The sequence below is a fragment of the Babylonia areolata genome, chromosome 22, assembly GCF_041734735.1.
Source record: "Babylonia areolata isolate BAREFJ2019XMU chromosome 22, ASM4173473v1, whole genome shotgun sequence".
Lineage (NCBI taxonomy): Eukaryota > Metazoa > Mollusca > Gastropoda > Neogastropoda > Buccinidae > Babylonia > Babylonia areolata.
The window spans coordinates 28,880,747-28,895,218 of NC_134897.1; the positions used below are offsets into that span (position 1 = coordinate 28,880,747).

The following is a 14,472-nucleotide window of genomic DNA, read 5'->3' on the forward strand; positions in this document are numbered from 1 at the left end:
GGGATTAATTATTTGTGTTTAACTTGACTACGCAGCTCTCTGGTACACTACTGGCAAGCAACCAATTAGCGAGCATAGTATTGACTGATTGTCACTTTTTTCATGACTAGATTGAATTTGTTTTAGTTTTGCCGCGGAATTTTCTCTTCTGTTATTGTTGTTCTTATTATTATCATCTTCATCATTATTATCATTGTTATTATTATTTGTAGTAGGAGCAGTAGTAACGGAACTATTATTGTCATTTGTAGGAGTAGTAGTAGTAGTAGTAACTGTCTCATAACGCTTTTTAAGACAAAAGAAAGCACTGGCAGAAATCCGACTGATAATAGACGTAAGGTGGACCTGGACATCATCAGCAGCAGAGGTGCAGCAGCTTGTGGTCACCTTTCATTGGAACCAGCAAGAACTAACAGTAGTGGGGCAGAAAATTCGGACAGAAAACAAAAGCCAAATTGAACACCTTTTGTCAGAAACGACAGAAAGACTTTCACTGGCTTTGGGCAAATGATCTGGAAGTAAACAGTTTGGAGCGGCATCGGCGCTGACGCGTTCAGAAAAAAAAAGAAGATAAGATAACTTTGTTCCACAAGAGGCAAGACCCTCTCTGTCTCTTCTGCTGTCTCGCTCTGATTAACAGAACAGGAATGCTATTGTCAAAGCGTCACCATTCCAAGCTTCGAAATGCATCGATTGCTATGGCTTATACACGGTAAAATATTCGTGTCACCCCCAAAGTCCCCCTCCCCCAGTCTTCCCAGCCACTCTAGCTGTCTCTCTTTCTTACTTTTTCACACCACCCCGTGCCCTTTCACCCCACCCCCCTTTCACACCACCCCGTACCCTTTCACCCCACCCCCCTTTCACACCACCCCGTACCCTTTCACCCCACCCCCCTTTCACACCACCCCGTACCCTTTCACCCCACCCCCCTTTCACACCACCCCGTACCCTTTCACCCCACCCCCCTTTCACACCACCCCGTACCCTTTCACACCATCCTGTTCCCTCACGCCCTTTTCACTCGCTGCTTGTCGTGGCAAAAGGTCGATGCTTATTAATTTTTTAGTTCTCTCTGTCTTTCTGTCAGTCTGTTTCTCTCTCTCTCTCTCTGAGTGGGTGGGTTTAGAGGAGTGTTACTGGGGGAAGCAAGCGGTGACATTGTTTGTCTCTTCACCACTGCTTGCCGCAGTCTTTGCTCCAGGTAAAAGTTGGCAGCACATCTTTTCATTCGTTGTTCTGGGTGTCGTTTGTCATCACTTGATGTCATGAATGTTGCCAGCGGGTTGGACCTTAGACTTGCTTTTGAGTCTTCGAAGTTAACGTGGGCATGAAGTCAGACGACGTCAGAGCCTGATACTTTTACGTGGACCAAAACGATTACCGGTTCATGTATTTAAACGTTTGTAATGATATATGAAAACATTTATTATAATTGTCGTCATTCATATCATGTTGTGCTGTGCTAGCACCAGTTTTGGAAATGTCCAGCTATCGATGCTGAAACGATTGTGTGCAAAGGCCTGTTGATAATATCCAAAGCGCTGCTGTCCTCATGGAATTTGGTTGAAAATGTTTGGGCGTCTGTCTAAAAGGCAGAGGAGCCGGGTGGGTTGTATGTATCGTTATATGTTTTGGTGGGTTTTTTTTAGTTGTTTTTTGTTGTTGTTTATTTTCAGTTATCTGTAAACTATACAGGGGAAGATGCAAGTTGGGTTGGAACGCCGTGTGGCACTGCAAGACAAACCACAATTCGTAAGCCGCAAAATCCCGCTTGCTACGAGTAAATCACAAAATTCGTGTCACGCGAGATGTGAATCGTTGTTCGGGTTCGATTTGTAAACACAATCCCGTGGCGAGTTCACGGTGGCAACAAACGAAGAGTCACCTACAATAAAACCATCAGCCACCGCATATTTTCTGCAGTGTCATTGACGGATGAAAATTACTTGAAGCAAAATGGCGCTGTCAGCGCTGCGCGACACTGAGGAACTGAAAACAATACGATTGTTTTAATAGTTAAATATCGACCATTCAGCAGTGCACCGTTCTCAGATGAATTACTTGTCCGTTGGCAAATTCCAAGGCCTGAACCTGACCGTTTTGACCCAGCGTTTGACGATTAGTTAAACACCACACTCACGTTTGTGCTCGGGCAACTTTTGTAACATACTCTCTCTGCGCTGTATCGACTGTAGTAATTGCCTTCTCTAAGGTGCATGTACATGATACGTGATAGCAAAGGAAGAATAAGAATAAATGATTCACACGATGCTGGTGAGCATGACTGTATGACGTACAGAATAAACAGTCGGTTATTTCAAGGAACGAAACACACCTTTTGCATTCCGAGTTTTACGAGCTACTGCACGTGAGACAGACTCACTTCCTTTCAGGCTTGTTCGGCCTCCGGTGCTCCATTGTTTGGTGTGGGCCCCGTGGCTTTTGACTGATGGTGTCATTGGGCTGGAACAAGGGTTTCGAATCCTTTGCCTTCAGTCGGCTGGTGTAAGAATATATATTGGTCCCCGATGTTGAGCGGCCTTCAGTCGGCTGGTGTAAGAATATATATTGGTCCCCTATGTTGAGCGGAATATGTGATTGGATCGTTGGTGGAGGTGATCGGGTGTAATGGCGTTTTTTTTTATGGAGCGTGGTGTGCAATTCATCTTTGCCTCTGTCTCTGTATCTGTGTCTGTCTCTCTCTCTCTGTCTGTCTGTCAGTCTCTCTGGCTGCCTGCCTTTTTCAAGACAGCAAGCTAAAATACTTACCATATGATAATAATTTGTTTTCTTTGTACTGTTCAAACTTTGGACTCGAAGGACTGGAAAGAAGGCACTGCTCGCAAAAAGAGAAAGGGGAACGGACTGGGAAGGCAGAAAAAGCAGACAACAGTGAAGGAAGGAAAAAAGGCAGAAATAAAAAAGAGCAATGAAAAGAGGAAATTTCTCGCTCAGAATGTGGGTGGGGATGTTGTTTATACTGAAGACCCCCGGCATCCCAATCATGTTGACAAACTCGAGAACATATGAAACATACCTCGCTTAAAAAAAATCTTTTACATTGTGTATGAAATGCAAATAGCGTTGGCATAGGGATAAAATTCTTTAAGATTCCCTTGTGTGTAATTTACAACGACTTTTTTATTTATTTGAATGTTATTTGATCAAGTGCGCGAGTTCGACAGGACTCCGTTTCTTTGTGTATTCTTTCCACGGTCACTCAGTGGGGTTTTTTTTCCAGTGTAGGGTGAGGACTGCATGTTTAAAAAGCTTGTTACTGCTCATCTTTTACAACCGTTAATGAACATTTTGTCTGGTCTAAATGTCAATGTTACTTTCAGTGTCACTGTCAGTTTGAGTTTGTCTATCTGTCTGTCTGTCTCTGAGACAAGGCGCGTTTATGTGTGGTTGTGTGTGTGTGTGTGTGTGTGTGTGTGTGTGTGTGCGCGCGCGCGCGCGCGTGTGTGTGTGTCACTTTGTCTGTCTGTCTCTGAGACATGTCGCGTGTATATGTTTAAGTGTGTGTGTGTGTGTGTGTGTGTGTGTGTGTGTGTGTGTGTGTGTGTGTGACTATGTCTGTCTGTCTCTGAGACAAGTCGCGTGTATATATATGGTTAAGTGTGTGTGTGTGTGTGTGTGTGTGTGTGTGTGTGTGTGTGTGGTTGTGTATATTTGTTTGTGTGTATGTGTGGTTATAGTTATTTTGCCGATTGATGATGCAGCTCGGATGAAGTGAGAAGACAATCACAATCATCAACGAGACTACAAAAAACTAGGTTAATTGAATGTCGTATTTACTTATCCCAACCGTTTCCCACGTTTATTGATGGTGTGTATCAATGCAAGAGAGAGAGATGGAGGAGGGGGTGAGCGAATATATCTATTTATATATCTATATCTGTCTATCCATCTACATATATTTACATGTGTGTATGTCTGTTGTGTTTTTGTGCTTGTGTTGTTCCGCGCGCGTGCTTAATTCGGGAGGCATGGACGTGGGAAAAGAGAGCTCTTCCTCCACGCCTTCTCAGTGTTTCGCGGACACAACATTCGCATCACCGGGGGCGACCTCTGCCTGTAAACAACGCACGGTACCATTGATCTCTCTGAAGTATACCCTTTACTGAACAAATGTGGACTGTGTCCATCGATGGTACGAGCATGGGGTTTTGGACTGGCTTCGCCAGTTTGCCATTTGATATCGATTATCGGGGCTTTAGGGGGGACCTTGATGGAAGAAATAGGTTGGCGATGTTTTATCGGCAGTAATATATAGGTCTAGTTATGGTAAAATAATAATAATGATAACAACAGCAACAATATTAATGATGATGATGATAATAATAATGATAAATTAAGGCATATATAGCGCAGTAACCGTATATTAGAATGGGCTTGCTGCGCTTTGATTTAATAAAATACACAAATTTTGTCGGGGAAAGCAGGCAATTTAGCAAATGAATCTTTAGAAGTATTCTGCTTTGTCACAGATCGCAAAGCGATGTGTCCTAACTCTTGAGCATCTCCATGCAACAGGACATATTATGAATTTTGTAACCGTCACATTTGTCCTCTGATTTTCAGGCTGGTTTATGTTCTGGACACAATTAATTCCCGCACAAAGTTCGACGAATATTAGAGGCAAAACTCAATGTCTGTCGTGTTTTCACCTTTTTTCTATTCTTTTTTTAGTTAGCCAGATTGTGTGACCTTGTCCGAAGACCTTGGGCAGTCACAATATAAAGTTTTATCAACATAGATCTGAAGGCCTGATTTCTTTCAAACACACACACACACACACACACACACACACACAATGTGTGGTGGTCAGATCGACTGGGTCACTTGCTTTGTTTTATCACTTGAGTCAACAAAAGGAAATGCTCACTTCTCACGGTGTACCAATAAATTACAACAGCTTATTTTCGGTTACATTTATAATTTGTTCAGCGTATCAAGGGCTGTTATTCCCATTGCTATCAACTACCGTTTCATTGTTTGTTTTGTGTCAGGCATTCATTGATTCATCGATGAACTAAAAAAAAGTAACGATACATGAACCGCTTAGACAGCATGAGATCCCGTATAAAGCTCAATAACTGTGATGGATTAGTTCAACAAAAATAAGCTAGCCAACTTTTGAATAGCGTGAACATTATGTGATAGTACATTTTCCGTCCGTTGTGTGATATCATTTCTTTGTCTTGCTTTCATTTTTTGTACTTTTTTTCTTTGTTCATGTACTTTTATCCTTTCGACCTCTCGTATCTGTTGGTACCCTTCCTTCAACGCAGGTATTCGCCGTTCTTGGGATGGTGGTGGCACCATATAAATATCGGGTTTCTTTCATTTTTTGTCACAAAATGTTGTAGTTGTAATCAACACCTTTCAAGGGATTCAACAGCAAAGCTGTGACTTCTGTAGCGTGTGGTCTTTGGGTGCCTTGACAGTGAAAGCTCCTCGAAGACTGCAGAGGTATTTGAGTTGAACGGCATGCCAGTAGTGCCACTCAGAAGGGTAACATGAGACGGGAAATTGACCCTGCTGACCACAAAGGCTGTTTATGTTGCTCTCTGTCAGTCGGTGAACACACTGGTTGGCACACCGGCTGGCTTTTTAGTGAAACATATTTTTATGTAACCATAGCTACAGCATCGATATAGTTTGACCGTCGCAACGTTACTCACACCTCCACTGACTACTTTCTTTGTTCTTTCTATTGACCACAAAGGGCTTCGACTCCAGCTAATTACCGCCACTCCATACAAGCTGTCCGATAGCTGATATCGACTGAACAACAAACACCAATCTGGAGAGAGAGAGAGAGAGAGAGAGAGAGAGAGAGAGAGAGAGAGAGAACCCCCCCCCCTTTACCCCCCACAAAGAACCATAACAAAAACAAAGACAAAACAAATAAACAAAAAAACAACAACAAAAAAACACGTTTGCGTTCGTTATTGAGATCGTGACGTGTCGATCTGATAGTTTCCGCGCTGTGAAAGGCAACGTGAGAAAGCGGATCGAACCTCGTCGGCTGTGGCGTTTGCTGTTACCGGTAAAGAGAGGTTTAGAGAGGGTGAACGTCAAAGGGGGCGTGACGTCAGAAAGCAAACTCTCCGAGGGTTTGAGCGCTATGGTGATGACGGCTCCTCCCCCTCTTGTACCCACCCCTGCGCCGTGTTTGCGTTTCCCAGTTATTCGTTTTGTTTTTGTTTAGTTTCACCATCCTTTCCTTAGGCTCTCATAGCTCGCTCACTCTTATCGTTGTGTCTGTCTGTCTGGCTGTCTGTCTTTCTGTGTCTGTCTCTCTTCCTCCATACCTTCACCCTCCCTCCCCCTGTTCGTCTCTCCTTGCTTCTCTCCCAGTGTGTGTTTGAGTGTGTGTTGCTTGATCTGGTTCTGTTTCTATTTTTCGAGCTTTGCTGAGTCATAGGTTTTGATTAACTTATTGATCTGTTCAGTTTAACAGCTTAATAAACGTGTTATATATATATATATAGAGAGAGAGAGAGAGAGATGGATTTTTTTCTATACAATTTTGATTGGTTTTTCATGTAATTGTAAATTTACTTTACAAATTGTTCAGGTCATTTTCTCCCTCTTCATACACGGGTAGATTTTAGTTTAACAACCTGTCGGCTAGCGTCCTGACAGTATTCTTTGAAAATATTAGTTTAATATTTTCACAGCAGTGATCCATTCGTTGTTCGTAGCTCTAGTCAGTACTTTTAATACATTTGACGCCCAACAAATAATGGCACCCCTTTGATTTAAGAGCTAAAGAACGCTCTCTCTCTGTGTCTCTCTGTCTCTCTCTCTTATTCACTCACTCACTCAATATTTTTCCACGGAAAATGTGGAATACGTAATACTGTGTTAAAAATCTGTAGGATGTTTTGGACCAATGTTTGTTTGCACGGAAATGAATTGTGTTTGTATGTGCGCGCGCGTGTGTGCTTGTGTGTGTTTTCTCGTGCATGTGTGTGTGCGTGCTTACATGTGATGTGTGTAAATGCTTGCGTGTTTGTGTGCTATCGCGCCCTTTCCTCCAGACAGCTCGTTTCCCTCAAAGGTATGCATTTCAGTGGCATCACGAAGCACGTGCTTCAGCCCTGTTTACGACCTTTGCGGTCAGTCGGTCTGCAAACAACAAGAATGACCGACTGCATAGGATGAAAGGCGCATGATTCCCACAAACCACGTCAGAAATCGATAGGTTATGGAAAAGCAAACACATCCAGCGTGCGCTCTGAACTCACCTGGGGAAAGGCTTGTAAGCAGCAGGGATAGAAGCTGTGATACACGTAAAAACCCACTTGTAGAATCCAATAACGTGGAAGTAGCGGCACACGAGCGCAGAACAAAGTCGAATAAATGAACGAATACCAGTGTCAAAGCGGACGTCACTCTCGTTCTCTCATTCTCTGTCTGTCTGTATCTCTGTATCTGTCTTTGTTTACATCTCTCTCTCTCTCTCTCTCTCTTTGTTCCTTTCCCTCTGTGTGTCTATCTCTCTGTCTGTCTGTCCTGTCTCTGTCTGTCTGTCTGTCTCTCTCTCTCTGTTCAAGTGCTACAGACAAACCATGCCAATATAAACTGAGTCGTGAGAAATCTATCTTTGTATCTCTTTCGGTTACACATAAATAGAATCTTAAGAGGAATATAAATTGTTACTTGCGTTCATATCTTCATTGTACTGCTGTCTTCACAGTTATGTAATGTTCACACACCGTTTCTTTGAGGGGCTTTGGCCATTCTCTGTGCTCGGATTGTGCAGGAATATGCCTGCAATGTACTAACTCTTTTATCAACAATTTATCCGGTATGTATGTATTTCGCCAGCGCCGTCCACAGTGATACAAATGTGCACATCTTGGTCTGACAACTCATTTCATCTTAACTTCTTTTAAAACTGGTATATACGATGCGTGCAGAAAATTGTACCCTTTTCTCTTGTCCAGTTAATCCCTGATATATCTGACTGGCATTATAAGAGTGGTATCCATCTTTGCATTGTGCCGCGCGTGCATGTGCGCGTGCATGGTTTAGTACATATGGCCCCCGTCCAATTTTATCTTGAAAAAAAGAAAGAAAAAGAAGCAACAATAACCAACCAACCAACAACCAAAACAAGCATGTACTTTTCCAGTATGTGACTATGGTACATCATGTGCACACTCCCGTCCCACGAGTGCACGTGCGTATCACTAAGTGCCTGAGGACAGTACCATACATCGTCCCTCTCTCTCTTTTTCACACCGGCATTGACTCCACTATCGCCATGATGATTGTCTCCTTGGAGAGTAGGGTTTGCGTGCTTTCGTGCACGAACCTAACCCATACAGCTTTTGTTTTTTGTTATTTGAAACAGCCGTCCTCTTTGTCTGTGCTGGATGGGTTTCTCCGAGTCTCTCGTTCCAATGTGCATAAGTAAATCATGTGTCGGCGCGTCATATGGTTTAAGTTCAATTTCTCTTAATTTACTCATTTATTTATGTGTTCATTATTTCTTTTTTATGAAATGTTCATAAATAAATGATGTGCCTATTCATTCATCATTTTCTTTTTTAAAATTCTGTTTACGTATTTGTTTGTTTATTGCTCGATCAAATGTAAATAATCAAATCATAAGCATACGTGTCCCGGTTTCTCGCTTCTCGTTTTCTATTTGCTTATAAATTAATTAATCGCAGGTGCATGTGTGACCTAGTATCTGTTTTCTCGATTTCCGTTTATTTGTTTGCTTATATATTTATTGATTTATTCATTTATTTTATTTTCCAGTCATCTCCTTCGTGATGGTGATCTTCAGTCTAATAGCTTACCCCCTCATTCATTTCCTTATTCATTCATTCATGTTATTTTCCGAGCATATGCTTCATGAAGCTGGTCTCCCTGTTCACGGTTTTATGTATTACGTATCAGTTAGATTTCCAACTTATTTCTTCCTTCATTTCCTTTCCTTATCAGTTAATGGATTTATCCTCAGGCATCTACTTCTCGATGCTAGTCGCACTTCCCACGATTTTGTGGGTAGTTTTACACCTTTTTTCAGCTTATTTCCTTTACTCGTTTCCCTCTTTCTTTATTTATTCCTTCATTCTTTGGTAATGATGCTGGTCTTCCTGAAATTTATATACGTATTTTTTATACATTAGGTTTCTAGCTTATTTCATTAATCTCCTTATTTTATTTTTCATCCATGTCCAGGCATCTACTTCATGACGTTGATACTCCTTTTTACATTTTATTTCCAGTGTGTTTCCTTTAGTTGTTTTCCTTCCTTATTAAGTAATTTCATTCATTCATTTCCAGACAGCTACTTCATGATTCTGGACATCCTATCCAATTTTTTTTTTATCTGTACATTTACTTTTTAGCTTATTTCCTTAATTCACTTCATTTCTTCCTCATTCATCGTTTTCCAGGCACCTGCTTCATGTTCTTGGTCTTCCGTATATTCATATATTTAATTTCCAGCTTTTATTCTTTTATCGTTTCCTTCCATATATTCATTCCTTTCTTCATATCTTTATTCATTTTTTCCGGGCATCCACTTCTCCATCGCCACAATGATGGTCTCTTCCTACACAAATACATTTGGTGTCTGGCGTATTTCCTTCAATACATTTCCTTCCTTCCCATAATTCCTCCCATCATTTCTTTCTTCTTATTCTTCTTCCATTAATACTCAGCGGTCATAACTTTGACCATTACTAGCATTTTATGCGTGCTGGGTATTTTCGTGTCTCCATAACCCACCGAACACTGACATGGATTACAGGATCTTTAACGTGCGTATTTATCTTCTGCGTGCGTATACACACGAAGGGGGTTCAGGCACTAGCAGGTCTGTACATATGTTGACCTGGGAGATCGGAAAAATCTCCACCCTTTACCCACCAGGCGCCGTTACCGTGATTCGAACCCGGGACCCTCAGTTTGAAAGTCCAACGCCTAAACCACTTGGCTATTGCGCCCGTCAACTTCGCCATGATGCTGATCTTCCATAATATTCATACATCTATTTTTCAGACTATTTCCGTTATTATTTTCTATCCTTCCTTTCCTCAATTCCTCCATTAATGTATTTACAGGCATCTATTTCGCTATGATGCTGATCTTCTACGATATTCAAACATTTATTTTCCAGCTTATTTCCGTTATTCTTTTCCTTGCTTTCCTCAGTTCCTTCCTTCCTTCATGTATTTCCAGGCATTTACTTCACCATGACGCTGATCATCCATATATTCATACATTTATTTATCCAGCTTATTTCCTTTCATTCTTTTCCTTCCTTTCCTTATTTCCTTCGTTTTTGTATTTCTAGGCATACACTTCGCCATGTTGCTGATCCTCCATAATATTCCTACATTTATTTTCCAGCTTATTTTCCGTTATTCTTTTCCTTCCTATACTTAATTCCTTCCATCATTTATTTCCAGGCGTCTACTTTGCTGAGCTTCCATGACATTTGTACAATTATGTTCCAGCTTATTTCCTTTATTCTTTTCATTCCTTTCCTCAATTCCTTCCCTCCTTCATGTATTTCCAGGCATCTACTTCGCCAGCGCCATGGTGCTTGTGTCGCTGTCGACGGTGCTGACAGTGGTGGTGCTGAACGTGCACCACAAGGAGTACAAACAGGTGCCCCGCTGGATGCGGATCTTCTTCCTGCACTACACCGCCAAACTCGTCTTCTTCAAGGAAGAGAGCGCCGCCTCAGTCAGAGGTCACCCCAGGCGCGTGCAGGTTCAAGGCCACTCCGCCCTGAAGGAGTACGGGGCCACGGGGCTGCCCAACGGGTTTCTGGGAGGAGGAGGTGGTGGTGGAGAGAACGGGCACGCCAACGGGGGAATCCAGGTAGGTGTTCTGGTGTTTGTGTGTGGGTTTTTTTATGTTACACAAGCATAGGATACTGCGACCAAAAGAAGGAACGTGCAATGTGGGTTTGATTACAGAAAGAAAGAAAGAAAGAAACCACCGAGTGCCTGTTGATTGGAAATGTGAAATACGAGGAGAAATGGATGAATATCTCTTTGGATTTACGTGTATTCACTTGTGTCACATGACCGGAGAAAACATACATCAGACAAATAGTTACGATCCAAGTAAAGGAATGTAAACAACAAGTCTGGACATCGAACCTTGGCTTGTCTATTCTTCTAAAGATTGGTTTAAAAAGTGGATGAAACTATAATGGTCAGACTGGGCTATTCGAAACAGTATGTACAACAGTTTGCGAGTGGTAAGTTGCGACAAAATCAACACGGGAAATTGTGAATCGTTTCAATAAACATGTCAACTGCAATTATTGTTTTCTGTATCACCCATTTCATGTCCCATAATGAAACAGTCCACTTAGATCACTGCATTGAACTTATTTCCTTGCAGACCACGGTAAGCTCCTTTTGTAGCGTAACAAGGACGCTGCAGTTGTGACGACACCGTACATTCACTGGCTCGTTTCGATGACTGGTGTGAGTGACGAGTCTTTGAATGCACATGTAATTTCCAATCGGATTGATAAAGATGTATTGTATTTTAGTAGTAAGTTTGGATCTGGTAAAGCTATAAGTTAATGTTGAGGTGTGTGAGAATATGAGAAAAGCTGTTATGTATGTCCCTTTATTTAGTGTAGTATGAAATCCGTTGTATACACTTTTTAAATAGTTTTGCTGTCATCTTTTTCTTCAGATCGATGACGGGTTCGACATGTTTGATGAGGTGAAAATCCTAATCATATTTATTCTTCAATATCTGGCCGCGTGCGCTGTAATAAATTGAGTACTTATTAGTGCACGGTTTTCCACTCTGTGTCTGCCGTGGTGGGTTGCAAACTCATACTTGTACTTGTTTTGTACGATTGGGCTCTCACGTGTATGAGTGTTTCTACCGCAGAGGTAACCCTATCCATTTCAATACATGCTGTTCTCGTTCGCATGGAACATAGGTACGGATCACATGATTATTTCGACCCAGTGCGTGTAGGGGAACACCTGCTGGTTAGGGCATTAGCAGGCACACAAGTTTATTGACGTAGAAAATGGGCCTCTGCAACGCAAAGAAAGCGTGTTAGGTTCGAACCACGGATCCTCCTCATGGAAATCCAGTGCACTAACTGGAAGACTGTTGTACTTGTGATGTACGTTCATTACTTTCAAATAAAAAGTGTTTATCGTATAAACATCCGAATGACAAAAAGCATACACAACTGATTCAAATGTATATTGCATTCTTTACTGGAGTTCGTAAATTACTCGTTTCTCTTCTGATACAGCACATGTTTTGGATACTAATATTCATCAACGTATCAAGTATTAGTCTTTTTGTAACAGTTCTTTTCACCGTCTGTTTTTCTTGCTGTGTGACTCTCTCTCTCTCTCTCTCTCTCTCTCTCTCTCTCTCTCTCTCTCTCTCTCTCTCTCACCCCAACAGAGGTTATGTGCATGTGTTCGCGTACTTGTGTGTTTTCACACCTGTCACACACATATGTGCAAAAGTATATGTTGTATAATTAGAATGATCTCCATGATCGATTTAAAGCAGGACACCAGAGAGAGAGGAGGTGGGAAGGCAAGATCTCGGGGGTTCCACAACCGCCACAGAATCAATTAAATATATATATAATTATGCACAAAAGTCTTCTCAGACATTAGCCCGAACATAGCGACTTAAAACATTTCCTATCAACATTAAAAGGAGATGATTTTTTTTTATTATAAAAATGGGAGACGTCACAGAACGAACGTACGAACGAACGAAACTTTATTTCACCAGTGTAATGAGATAAGCAGTGGTACATGCTTTTTTTCCCACCCAGACCTAGGGGATTAAAAAAAGATTACACGAAGAAAGAAAAAAACTAGAACAGAAAATATACAATTAATAAAGAATTAGATACAAGGAAGAAAGACACTAAACACCAAGCTACCAATTACAAACACTAACTACACGACGAAACAAAAACACACACACACGTGCGCACACATGCACCTACATGTACTGATGTATGCACGCACGCACTTAGAATGCATTTGTTATACAAATTACAGAAGTCGTGAATGGGGTTAAATGGTGCGTCATGGACTTGAGATCTGATCTTCCAGTCGGCATGCACTAACATAGGTTAAAAAAAATCACAATCACGTTGGAAGTTTGGTTAAGGTGTGTTTTTTCTCTTGTTTGTTTGATTGTTTCGCATTATTGGTCAGCGTTGAAGAAAGTGATTAAAGTACCTAACATGTATAAAACGAAGTCTCTAGTGACTGAAATAGAAACGTTGTATAAGCTGTATTAAAGGAATTAATGCTATTTTTATATTTAATGGTATTTGGCAGAGAGTTCCAAAGAGTCCACCATAATTAAGCGAGGCTATTTTTAAACAGGTCTGTTCTGGGTTTTCTGATAACACTATTATGTGTGTACCTTGACTGATTTAGAGGGAATCTTAGTGCTGGAAGAGCTAAACCGTTCATTATTCTATACATCACAACAGCTTTAATGCATTGCAGTTTGTATGTTAGTGGAAGAATATCGAGTATTAAATTGTCTTGGGGAGTCAAACTTGTAGATTTTAAAAGTACAACCTTAAGAGCTCATTTATTAATTCTAGATAATGGTTTATATTTATGTATTAGCACTGCACGGGTCAAAAAGAGTTGGGGCATAATCGACTGTTGACATTACAAATGTTTGATAAAATTATTTTCTTGCTTTTAGATCCATATTTTTTTAATTTTTGAGAACTGGAACAACTTTTGGGAAATGTGCTTGCATAAGCTATCAGTATGCGGTAACCAAGAAAGATTGTTGTCAATAGTAACGCCTAGAACTTTGTGAGTGTCAACCTCGTCAATAAAAGTATCACATATGTTGGAAGGCATAGCTGATGTTACGTTCTGTCGTTTTTGTCGAGAAGTGATTATAGTGTATTTTATTTTCTGTCTATTTAAAGACATGTGGTTAAGTTCAGTCCATTTAATTCAAGACATGTTGTTAAGTTCAGTCCATTTAATTAACTTATTAGCATTATCTGGCAAAGTGCTAGATAACCGAGTTATGTTAGAATGGCTCGAGTGAATAGACGTGTCATCAGCTAAGAGTTCGCATTGCCTTTCGAAATGAACAGGGGGAGATCGTTAATACAGAGGGAAAGGAAAAGGGGACCGAGCACAGAACCATGAGGGACATCAAATGTTTGTGTCAGAAATATAGATTTTACAAGATAACTTGTTAATTCTGCGCTATAAATTTCTCTTCGTTATCTTCCTATTTCCTTATCATTTTCTGTCGTCGTCTCCTTGGTGGTCTCACGGTTCATTCACATGTGTTTTCAAGGAAGTGTTTTGCCATTTTCTACGTTTGTAATATGCTACCCTACGTTTTCGTCTATATATTCCCAAAGAAAATTATTTTTGTAATCCAAGACATGTATGCGAAGTTGCTGAACTCTGAACTCTGGTGCTT

At 41.0% G+C, this 14,472-nt stretch overlaps 1 protein-coding gene across 1 annotated transcript in view; it reads left to right on the forward strand.

Moving 5' to 3' along the window:
* The window catches only part of LOC143297283 (neuronal acetylcholine receptor subunit alpha-10-like), a 50,249-nt gene that overhangs the window by 27,435 nt on the left and 8,342 nt on the right, over positions 1-14,472 (forward strand). Inside the window, exon 7 of the mRNA XM_076609550.1 lies at positions 10,559-10,866. Coding sequence (XP_076465665.1) covers positions 10,559-10,866 — 308 coding nt within the window. The remainder of the gene's footprint in view (positions 1-10,558; positions 10,867-14,472) is intronic.